This window comes from Oncorhynchus clarkii, chromosome 7 (assembly GCF_045791955.1).
Source record: "Oncorhynchus clarkii lewisi isolate Uvic-CL-2024 chromosome 7, UVic_Ocla_1.0, whole genome shotgun sequence".
Taxonomy (NCBI): domain Eukaryota; kingdom Metazoa; phylum Chordata; class Actinopteri; order Salmoniformes; family Salmonidae; genus Oncorhynchus; species Oncorhynchus clarkii.
In genome coordinates this window covers 69021556-69033468 of record NC_092153.1, presented here as the reverse complement: position 1 = coordinate 69033468, position 11913 = coordinate 69021556, and the positions used below count along the sequence as shown (strand labels likewise).

The 11913-nt window shown below is 43.8% G+C and overlaps 1 protein-coding gene across 1 annotated transcript; it reads left to right on the top strand.

Moving 5' to 3' along the window:
* Positions 1-8906: 8906 nt before the first annotated feature.
* LOC139413757 (linker histone H1M) lies at positions 8907-11074 on the top strand. The gene is made up of 5 exons (XM_071161488.1): positions 8907-9071; positions 9172-9437; positions 9680-9794; positions 10455-10498; positions 10676-11074. Exons 1-5 carry the CDS (start codon positions 8978-8980, stop codon positions 11072-11074), a joined length of 918 nt encoding a protein of 305 aa, XP_071017589.1. The 5' UTR covers positions 8907-8977.
* Positions 11075-11913: the final 839 nt, after the last annotated feature.

The following is an 11913-nucleotide window of genomic DNA, read 5'->3' as shown; positions in this document are numbered from 1 at the left end:
AAAGCTCATCACTAAGCTAAGAACCCTGGGACAAAACACCTCCCTCTGCAACTGAATCCTGGACTTCCTGATGGGCTGCCCCTAGGTGGTAAGGGTAGGCAACAACACATCTGCCAACAACACATCTGCCAACACATCTGCCACGCTGATACTCAACAGTGGGCCCCTAAGGGGTGTGTGCTTAAACTTTTCCTGTACACCCTGTTCACCCATGACTGCTTGGCCAAGCACGACCAACATCATCATTAAGTTTGCTGACGAAACAACAACCTGATCACCGACAGCGATGAGACAGCCTTTCGGGAAGGAGGTCAGAGACCTGGAGGTGTGGTACCAGGACAACAACCTCTCCCTCAATGTGAGCAAGACAAAGGAGCTGATCGTGGACGACAGGAAAAGGACAGGCCCCCATTAACATCGACAGGGCAGTAGTGGAGCGGGTCGAGAGTTTCAAGTTCGTTGGTGTCACCAACAAACTATCATGGTCCAAACTCACCAAGACAGTCGTGAAGAGGGCAAAACAACACATTTTCCCCCTCAGGAGACTGACAAGATTTAGCATGGGTCCCCAGACCCTCTAAAAGTTCTACAGCTGCACCATTGAGAGCACTGACTGGTTGCAGCACCGCCTGGTATGGCAACTGCTCGGCATCCGACCGTAAGACGCTACAGAACAGAGGGTAGTGCGTATGGCCCAGTACATCACTGGGGCCAAGCTTCCTGCCATCCAGGACCAATATACTTGGCGGTGTCAGAGGAATGCCCAAAAAATGGTTAGAGACTCCAGTCACCCAAGTCATAGACTGTTCTCTTTGCTACAGCACAGCAAGCGGTACCAGAGTGCCAAGTCCAAAAGGCTCCTTAACAGATATACCCCCCCCCCCAAAAAAAAAAACAGTCTCTAAAGTGTAACGCCTTGATCACACCGACAGCGTCTTTGCATCAATACTGCATAACATTTTGTGCAGCAATGCAACTATACTGAATGCATGTACCTACACAGGTGTTGCAGACGGTCGCATGCGGTTGTTGGACACATTGAGGGAATAATCATTTTCGCAGTATCCTCAAAACAGTGCCTTTTTGACACAACTGCTGACAGCTACAGGGACATAAACACAAAAAATTCTGCTTGGAGAAAAGTATCCACGATAGTAGGACTGCCAGGTCAGTATAGTAGTAAGCTTGTTCTCCAGTACCTTCTGAAAATATTCAGGCCCCATGACTTTTCCCACATTTTGTTACAGCCTTATTCTGAAGGTGATTAAATTGTTTTTTCCCCCTCATCAATCTACACACAATACCCAATAATGATAAAGCAAAACATTTAAAAAAACAGAATGACATTATATGACATTTACATATAGTTGAAGTTTACATACTCCTTAGCCAAATACATTTAAACTCAGTTTTTCACAATTCCTGACATTTAATCCGAGTAAAAATTCCCTGTCTTATGTCAGTTAGGATCACCACTTTATTTTAAGAATGTGAAATGTCAGAATAATAGCAGAGAGAATGATTTCAGCTTTCATTTCTTTCATCACATTCCCAGTGGGTCAGAAGTTTACATACACTTGATTAGTATTTGGTAGCATTGCCTTTAAATTGTTTGACTTGGGTCAAACGTTTTGGTTAGCCTTCCACAAACTTCCCACAATAGGTTGGGTGAATTTTGGCCCATTCCTCCTGACAGAGCTGGCGTAACCAGGGACGGCAGGGTAGCTTAGTGGTTAGAGCGGTGGACTTGCAACTGCAAGGTTGCAAGTTCAAATCCCCGAGCTGATAAGGTACAAATCTGTCGTTCTGCCCATGTTCCTAGGCTGTCATTGAAAATAAGAATTTGTTCTTAACTGACTTGCCTAGTTTTAAAAAAGTGAGTCAGGTTTGTAGGCCTCTTTGCTCGCACACACTTTATCAATTCTGCCCACAAATTTTCAATATGATTTAGGTCAGGGCTTTGTGATGGCCACTTCAATACCTTGACTTTGTTGTCCTTAAGCCATTGTGCCACAACTTTGGAAGTATGCTTGGGGTCATTGTGCATTTGGAAGACTGATGTCTTGAGATGTTGCTTCAAAATGTCCCTGCCTCATGATGCCATCTATTTTGTGAAGTGCACCAGCAGTAAAGCACCCCCACCCCCGTTCTTCACGGTTGGGATGGGGTTCTTCGGCTTGCAAGCCTCCCCCTTTTTCCTCCAAACATAACAATGGTCATTATGGCCAACAGTTCTATTTTTGTTTCATCAGACCAGAGGACATTTCTACAAAAAGTACAATCTTTGTCCCCATGTGCAGTTGAAAACCAAAGTCTGGCTTTTTATGGCGGTTTTGGAGCAGTGGCTTCTTCCTTGCTGAGCGGCCTTTCAGGTTATGTCGATATAGGACTCGTTTTACTGTGGATATAGATACTTTTGTACCTGTTTCCTCCAGCATCTTCACAAGGTCCTTTGCTGTTCTGGGATTGATTTGCACTTTCTGCACCAAAGTACGTTCATCTCTAGGAGACAGAACGCGTCTCCTTCTTGAGCGATATGACGGCTGCATGGTCCCATGGTGTTTATACTTGCGTACTGTTGTTTGTACAGATGAATGTGGTACCTTCAGGCATTTGGAAATTGCTCCCAAGGATGAACCAGACTTGTGGAGGTCTACAATTTATTTACGAGGTCTTGGCTGATTTCTTTTGATTTTCCCATGATGTCAAGCAAAGAGGCACTGAGTTTGAAGGTAGGCCTTGAAATACATCCACAGGTACACGTCCAATTGACTCAAATGATGTCAATTAGCCTATCAGAAGCTTCTATAGCCATGACATCATTTTCTGGAATTTTCCAAGCTGTTTAAAGGCACAGCCAACTTAGTGTATGTAATCTTCTGACCCACTGGAATTGTGATACAGTGAATTATAAGAGAATCTGTCTTTAAACAATAGTTGGAAAAATTACTTGTGTCATTCACAAAGTAGATTTCCTAACCGACTTGCCAAAACTATAGTTTGTGAACAAGAAATTTGTGAAGGGGTTGAAAAACGAGTTTCAATGACTCCAACCTAAATGTATGTCAACTTCAGACTTAAACTGTAAGTATTCAGACCCTTTACTTCTTGGGTATGACCCTAAAAGCTTGGCACACCTCTATTTGGAGAGTTTCTCCCCTTCTTTTCTGCAGATCCTCTAAAGCTTTGTCAGGTTGGATGGGGAACATTGCTGCACATCTATTTTCAGGTCTCTCAAGAGATGTTCGATCGGGGCTCTGGCTGTGCCACTCAAAGACATTCAGAGACTTGTCCCAAAGCTCACTCCTGTGTTGTCTTGGCTGTGTGCTTAGGGTCGTTGTCCGGTTGGAAGATGGACCATCACCCCAGTCTGAGCGCTCTGGAGCAGGTTTTCATCAAGAATCTCTCTATACTTTGCTCCTTTCATCTTTGCCTTGATCCTGACTAGTCTCCCAGTCCCTGCCGCTGATAAACATCCCCACAGCATGATGCTGCCATCACCATGCCTCACCTTAGGGATGGTTCAATGTTTCCTTCAGATGCTGTGCATTCAGGCCAAAGAATTTCATCTTGGTTTCATCAGACCAGAGGGATCTTGTTTCTCATCGTCTGAGAGTGTTTAGGAGCCTTTTGGCAAACTCCAAGCGGGCTGTCATGTGCTTTTTACTAAGGAATGGCTTCCGTCTGGACACTCTACCATAAAGGCCTGATTGGTGGAGTGCTGCAGAGATGGTTGTCTTTCTGAAAGGTTCTCCCATCTCTACAGATGAACTCTGGAGCTCTGTCAGAGTGACCATCGGATTCTTGGTCACTTCCCTGACCAAGGCCTTTCTCCCCTGATTGCTCAATTTGGCCCGGCGGCCAGCTCTAGGAAGAGTCTTGGTGATTCCAAACTTCTTCCATTTAAGAATGATAGAGATCATTGTGTTCTTGGGGACATTCAATGCTGCAGACATTTTTTGGTACACTTCCTCAGATCTGTGCCGACACAATCCTATCTTGGAGCTCTACGGACAATTCCTTCAACCTCATAGCTTGGTTTTTGCTGTGACATGCACTGTAAACTGTTTTATTTAATTTATTTCACCTTTATTAAAGGCCAGTTGAGAACAAGTTCTCATTTACAACTGCGACCTGTTCAAGAAAAAGTTAAGCAGTGCGACAAAAACAACAACAGAGTTACACATAACAAACATACAGTCAATAACACAATAGAAAAATCTACAGTGAGTGAAAATGTAGAAAAATAGGGAGGTAAGGCAATAAATAGGCCATAGAGTCAAAATAATTACAATTTAGCATTAAGACTGGGGTGATAGATGTGCAGATGATAATGTGCAAGTAGAGATACTGGAGTGCAAAAGAGCAAAAGGATAATTAACAACATGGGGATGAGGTAGTGGGTGTGCTATTTACAGATTGGCTGTGTACAGGTACAGTGATCTGTAAGCTGCTCTGACAGCTGATGCTTAAAGTTAGAGAGGGAGATAAAAGACTCCAGCTTCAGTGATTTTTGCAATTCTCTGCAGTCATTGGCAGCAGAGAACTGGAAGGAAAGGCTGTCAAAGGAAGGGTTGGCTTTGGGGTGACCAGTGAAATAAACCTGCTGGAGCGAGGGCTACGGGTGGGTGTTGCTATGATGACCAGTGAGCTGAGATAAGGCAGGGCTTTAACTAGCATAGGCTTATAGATGATCTGGAGCCAGTGGGTTTGGAGACTAATATGTAGTGAGGGCCAGACAACAAGAGCATACAGGTCACAGTGGTGGGTAGTATATGGGGCTTTGGTGACAAAACGGATGGCACTGTGATATATCCATACAATTTGCTGAGTAGAGTGTTGGAGGCTAATTTGTAAATTAAAGTCAAGTGAAAAAAAAAAAAGTGAAGTCAAGGATTGGTAGGATGGTCAGTTTTACGAGGGTATGTTTGGCAGCATGAGTGAAGGAGGCTTTGTTTCGAAATAGGAAGCCAATTCTAGATTTAATTTTGGATTGGAGATGCTTCGTGTGAGTCTGGAAGGAGAGTTTAAAGTCTAACCAGACACCTAGGTATTTGTAGTTGTCCACATATTCTAAGTCAGAACCGTCCAGAGTAGTGACGCTAGTCGGGCGGGAGGGTGAAGAGCATGCACTTAGTTTTACTAGCATTTATAAGCAGTTGGAGGCCACGGAAGAAGTGTTGTATGACATTGAAGCTCATTTGGAGGTTTGTTAGCACAGTGTCCAAAGAAGGGCCAGATGTATACAGAATGGTGTCGTATGCATTGAGGTGGATCAGAGAATCACCAGCAGCAAGAGGGTGTATACAGAGAAAATAGTCAGCCCGAGAATTGAACCATGTGGCACCCCCATAGAGACTGCCAGAGGTCCGGACAACAGGCCCTCCAATTTGACATGCTAAACTCTGTCTGAGAAGTAGTTGGCGAACCAGGCGAGGCAGTCATTTGAGAAGCCAAGGCTATTGAGTCTGCCGATAAGAATACGGTGATTGACAGAGTCGAAAGCCTTGGCCAAGTTGATGAAGATGGCTGCACAGTACTGTATTTTATCGATGGCGCTTATGATATCATTTAGGACCTTGAGCATGGCTGAGGTGCACCCATGATCAGCTCTGAAACCAGATTGCATAGTGGAGAAGTTACGGTGGGATTTGAAATGGTCAGTGATCTGTTTGTTAACTTGGCTTTCAAAGATTTTAGAAAGGCAGGGCAGGATGGATATACATGTAGGTCTATAACAGTTTGGGTAACAAGGATCTCAGCAGTGATGTCCCTCCAGTCTTCCTCCTTGGGTTATCTTACGGGAACAGCCGAAGAACCCTTTTGGAACCCTTTTTTCTAAGAGTGTACATGATTCCAATAAGAATGCAATGAATGACTAACTGTCTTGAACAAGTGGTCCTGGAGAAGACTAGCCTACCTTCATCAGGGCAGAAGGCACCCCAACATTATTTTCATTGGGTAACATTTAATCATTAAAAAGGGATTTTAAACAAACTTTGGGAAAAGTAATAGACCGAATGAACATTCTGTAAAAGTACATCTGATATCACATAGGGGCTATTAACTAGAGAGCCCATTAGCTAGCATAAAATACAGTGCATTCGGAAACTATTCAGACCCCTTGACTTTTTCCACATTTTGTTACGTTACAGCCCTGTTCTAAAATTGAGTAAATATTTTTTTCCGTCATCATTCTACACACAATACCCTATAATGACAAAGCAAAAACAGATTTTTAGAACTGTTTGCACATTAATAAAATAAACCTTATTTACGTAAGTATTTTGAGCCTTGCTATGAGACTCGAAAATGAGCTCAGGGGCATCCTTTTTCCATTGATCATCCTTGAGATGTTTCTACAACTTGATTGGAGTCCACCTGTGGTAAATTCAATTGATTGGACATGATTTGGAAAGGCACACGCCTGTCTATATAAGGCCCCACAGTTGACAGTACATGTCAGAGAAAAAACCAAGCCATAAGGTCGAAGGAATTGTCCGTAAGAGCTCCGGGACAGGATTGTGTCAAGGCACAGATCTGGGGAAGGGTCCAAGAACACTGTGGCCTCCATCATTCTTAAATGGAAGACGTTTGGAACCACTAAGACTCTTCCTACAACTATCCACTTGGCCAAACTGAGCAATCAAGTGAGAATGGACTTGGGCAGGGAGGTGACAAAGAACCCGATGGTCGCTCTGACAGAGCTCGAGAGTTCATCTGTGGAAATGGGAGAACCATCCAGAAGAACAACCATCTCCGCAGCACTCCACCAATCAGGCCTTTATGGTAGAGTGGTCAGACGGAAGCCACTCCTCAGGAAAAGGCACATGACAGCCCACTTGGAGTTTGCCAAAAGGCATCTAAAGGACTCTCAGACCATGACAAACAAGATTCTCTGAACCAAGATTGAACTCTTTGGCCTGAATGCCAAGCGTCACGTCTGGAGGAAACCTGGCATCATCCCTATGGTGAAGCATGGTGGTGACAGCATCATGCTGTGGGGATGTTTTTTAGCGGCGGGGTCTGGGAGACTAGTCAGGATTGATGGAAAGATGAACGGGGCAAAGTACAGAGAGATTCTTGATGAAAACCTGCTCCAGAGCGCTCAGGACCTCAGACTGGGGCGACGGTTCACCTTTCAACAGGACAATGACCCTAAACACACAGCCAAGACAACACAGAAGTGGTTTCGGGACAAGTCTCTGAATGTCCTTGAGTGGCCCAGCCAGAGCCCGGACTTGATCCCAATCTAACATCTCTGGAGAGATCTAAAATTAGCTGAGCAACGACGCTCCCCATCCAACCTGACAGAGCTTCAGAGGATTTTTAGAGAAAAATGGGAGAAACTCCCAATATACAGGTGTGCCAAGCTTGTAGCGTCATACCCAAGAAAACTTGATGCTGTAATCGCTGCCAAAGGTGCTTCAACAAAGTACTGAGTAAAGGATCTGAATACTTATGTAAATGTGATATTGCTGTTTTTTTATTTTGTATGAATTTGCCAAAAATTCTAAACCTGTTTTTGTCTTTAATACATTTTAAAATAAGGCTGTAAGGTAACAAAATGTGAAGGGGTCTGAATACTTTCCGAATGCACTGTATATCTAATATCAATCAATTACGGTATCAAAGGCTTTAAAAGTCATTTGAATTTTCCTTACTCTAGACAAATTGCCAGGTGTTCAATTGGGCTCATGGACTCCCGGTAGTTGGTATCCATCCAGGCAATCCTGTCTCCAACCATCTGGAGCAGGTGATCGAACTGGCTTCGGTCCAGACAAAAGTAGCTTTGGAATTCCTTTGCAAACAGTCAAAGCTCTTGAATGAGACGGTGGAACTCCCCTGCCTGCTTTTGGGACTTCAACCATCCCTGGACCCACACAGACCAGCGCTTTCGGGGGGGGGCTGGTCCCAGTCCGACAGCACAATCAAGACCAGCTTGCACAACATTGGTCTCATTGTTGAAAGAGCCTACTCTCTACTATCTTGACTATTTATTATTGTAATTTCCTCCAACTATGCATTTTTAAGGTAAATTATATTATAGGCTGTCACAAATGTGTAGATATCATCGAATAAATAATGTTTTTTACTTTGTAAATCATTTTTAGAAAAAATTCTAGAGTCACACTTTTAAAAAATTATGTAATCCCACAATATTTTTTACTAGATATGTGTGAAGTTCAACATTCACAGTTTGCTACTTTCCGTCAAGTCTAGGCATACAATTTGATGCATTCGTTCGATGCATATGTTTGATAAATCCAACATATGGACCACACAGAATGCATTGCAACTGCCGCTGCAAGGCAAACGCAACGTTCCATTGGAAATTAATGTACTTCTGATGTAACCAAAACGCAATGACTCAGTCCGTGTGATCTAGGTGTAACGTCTTCATCACACCTATCGTGTTATTATGCAAAATGGTATGCAACATCCTCTGGATACGTGTGCAACAAAAGTTCAACATTCACCTTCTGCTACCATTTCCTTCAAGCCGTCTAAGCATACAGTTCGATAAATCCAACATATGCACCACACAGAACACACTGCAACTGCCTCCGCAACACAATGCTGCAAGGCAAATGCAGTGTTCCATTGGAAATGAATGTACTTCTGGTGTACCAAAATGCAATAACAGTCAGTATGATCGAAGCATAAATGTTTTCATATTTTATTTATGTTTGTTGAATCGTGTTTAATATGCCAGAACAGTAAATGTAAGCAGCTGATCAGAGCAATAAAGGAAAGGATGCAAAGAAGGAACAGAGGCGAGGAAAGGAATCGACTTCACACTAGTGGGATGTGTCCTGAGTGGTAGCCTACCTAATAACTGTGAGCACCTGTTTGATGAACCACGTGGTTTGCGGCTGAGTTGTTTGGAGTGCATAAAATTGGAATCCAATCCCGTTTTAAAGGTGAGAAAATAGGCGTTCTGTTTTTAAGTTAATTTAAGATTTATCGCTAGAAAATGGCACCTAAAAAAACGGTAGCCTCCGAAGAAGGAATCGCATCTTCTGAATCAACCAATAAAGATGAGAAAGTGTCGGGAAAAGCTAAATCCGGTTTGTAACCCATGTGTTGTTTTGGCCAATAAAGGTTTCCTAATATTACTGATATTTTGTTAGTTTACGGTTATAAATAGTTATTTTTCATTTTGTTAAGAGTCCAGCAAAGCACCTGATGTGGCAAGGAAAACCCACCTTCATCCACCAACGATGATTATGGTCAAAGAAGCGCTGAAGGAATTGGACTCTCGAAAGGGTGTTTCCTCGCAGGCCATTCGTAGTTACATAACAGAGAAATATCCATCTTTGGACCAGGTGAGGTTGAAGTACATGATGCGCAAGGCCCTGAACAAAGGAATTGAGAGCGGGATATTAGCGAGGCCACCTAACTCCACTGCAAGCGGCGCACAGGGGAGGTTTCGGGTAAGTGACCCATACCTATATATATTTTTTTTGTTAGGATAATTAACTAGGACTACAGATGTCAACCAATTAAGTACTTTCCTGTGTTGTAGCGTACCTGCCAAATGTGCCTACTGGATTTGGTACCACCTTTTGAATGCACATTTGAGCATCAGTGTTTATTATTCAAGTTGTTACATCAACATTGCGTTGAATATGGGTTTGCTGTTTCTAAAATGTAGTGCGTCACCCTCCCTTTCCAGCTTGCAGTCAGAGGTAAATTGAAGGAGCCCAAGCTTAAGGCCACTGAGAACACTGATCCCAATGTGGCGAAGGCCTCCAAGGCTGGAGCCAAGAAGACCAAGGAGAAGGAAGCAGGTAAACTGAATCTATTGTGATCATCAGTCCTTAGGGTTACGTCTAAACCCATCTGCCCAATTGGTTGGGATAATTGTTGCTTGTTGAGCAACACATTGCAATGGAGGGCTGGGAATTGCCAGGGACCTTGTGAGGAGTTATCACGATACTTAAGTGCTGATGTTTCAAACCCAGATAACGAGCGGACGTATGAAATTGCATGGGGAATGTGTAGTTTGGAGCACGTTTGCACATTGGGAAGATGTCGGTGAGACATCAGAATAGAATGTTTGTCTAACTGATGTATAAACGATGTAGAGTGAATCATTTAGGCATTCTAAATGAATCTGCAGGACTTTGGGCAGATGTATTTGTGCTATCTGGGAGCATATTGCTCACAAATGTCTGCTGTAGAGCATGAGAAATGAGTTTTAATCAGCCATGGAAATGTGCTGAAACCTATTGGTTCACTAATTAAACAGATGGCGCACAAGCTATAGGATGAACGATGCGCTACCTAGAGATTTTTTTTTACAAATTGCTACTTCGAGTCTAGGTATTGGTATAATATCGCAGTAACTTTTCTTTGTCAGAAGCATGCTCATTCATGATTTGTATTCGTATCTCACTTCTCCTTTTTGTGGTATCCATGATTGCATGTCGCTCCATTTACATCACTAGTTTCTGAGAGACGAACTACAGCCAAAAAGGAGAAGACTTCAGAGGCAAGTTTTTTTTTTTCTTATAACTATTGACATAGTTCAAGTGGTTTTGGTGGGTAAGCAGTTTATGTACCTTGGTCATAATGGGTACTGTTCCGTTTGGGCTTTATCCTGGCAAAATGTTACCTCTAATCAATGGGTGATTGTATGGCAAATCTGACAGTCAATTTCATGTTCAAGGATGCAAAACCCAAGAAGGCTCCTGGTGGCTCCAAGGTGGCCCCTACGAAGAAGCCCAAGGCGACGAGGCCTGCAGTGGAAGGAGGGGCTGAGGTGGCTGCTGAGGACCAGCCCAAAGCACTGAAGACTACCAAAGCAGCCAAGAAGGGCGAGGGGGCAGCCAAGAAGGGCGAGGGGGCAGCCAAGAAGGGCGAGGGGGCAGCCAAGAAGGGCGAGGGGGCAGCCAAGAAGGGCGAGGGGGCAGCCAAGAAGGGCGAGGGGGCAGCCAAGAAGGGCGAGGGGGCAGCCAAGAAGGGCGAGGGGGCAGCCAAGAAGGGCGAGGGGGCAGCCAAGAAGGGCGAGGGGGCTCCTGCTGCTAGAACCACAGGGAAACGAGGCAAGAAGGGAGCAGCTGAGTGATCTCCTTTCATCCAAATGTGGGTTTTAAAGATTCACTGTTTTTGAATAAAGCTTATTTTTTGAAGTTGTTGCGGTATCTTTTAGTGTAGAACTGCATACTAAACTCAGCAACAAAAATGTCCTCTCACTGTCAAGTGTTTGTTTTCAGGAAACTTAACATGTGTAAATATTTACACGTGGTCTGCCACTGCGAGGATGATCAGCTGTCCGACCTGTAGCGCTGTCTTAGGCGTCTCACAGTACAGACATTGCAATTTATTGCCCTGGCCACATCTGCAGTCCTCAATCTTCATTGCAGCATGCCTAAGGCACATTCATGCAAATGAGCAGGGACCCTGGACATATTTTTCTTTCAGTCTGTCGAAAGGCCCCTTTTTAGTGTCAAGTTTTCATAATTGTGACCTTAATTGCCTACCGTCTAAGCTGTTAGTGTCTTAATGACCGTTCCACGTTCATGGGAAAGTGTTTAAACCCTTTACAATGATCTGTGAAGGTATTTGGATTTTTACAAATTCTTTGAAAGACAGGGTACTGAAAAAGGAACGTTTCTTTTTTGGCTGAGTTTTACCTCAGCAAAAAACAATTATGGATTTTAGTCTCCCCTGGGAAATTCAAATCCACCAACGATTGTTGTACCTGATAATTCAGGGGGGCAACTTCGACCTGTAATGGGGGGGCCCCCCACCTTCTGAAATTGCACCCCCCCCCCCCCCCCCCCCCCCGTTTCAGCATTGGATACAAGGCAACGGTGTGCCATATGAACACCTCCGAGTGGCAGGAGTGTTTGTATTAATGTATCCCCCTTCTAAAACAAGTTGCGCCCCTGTGATAATTCGTTG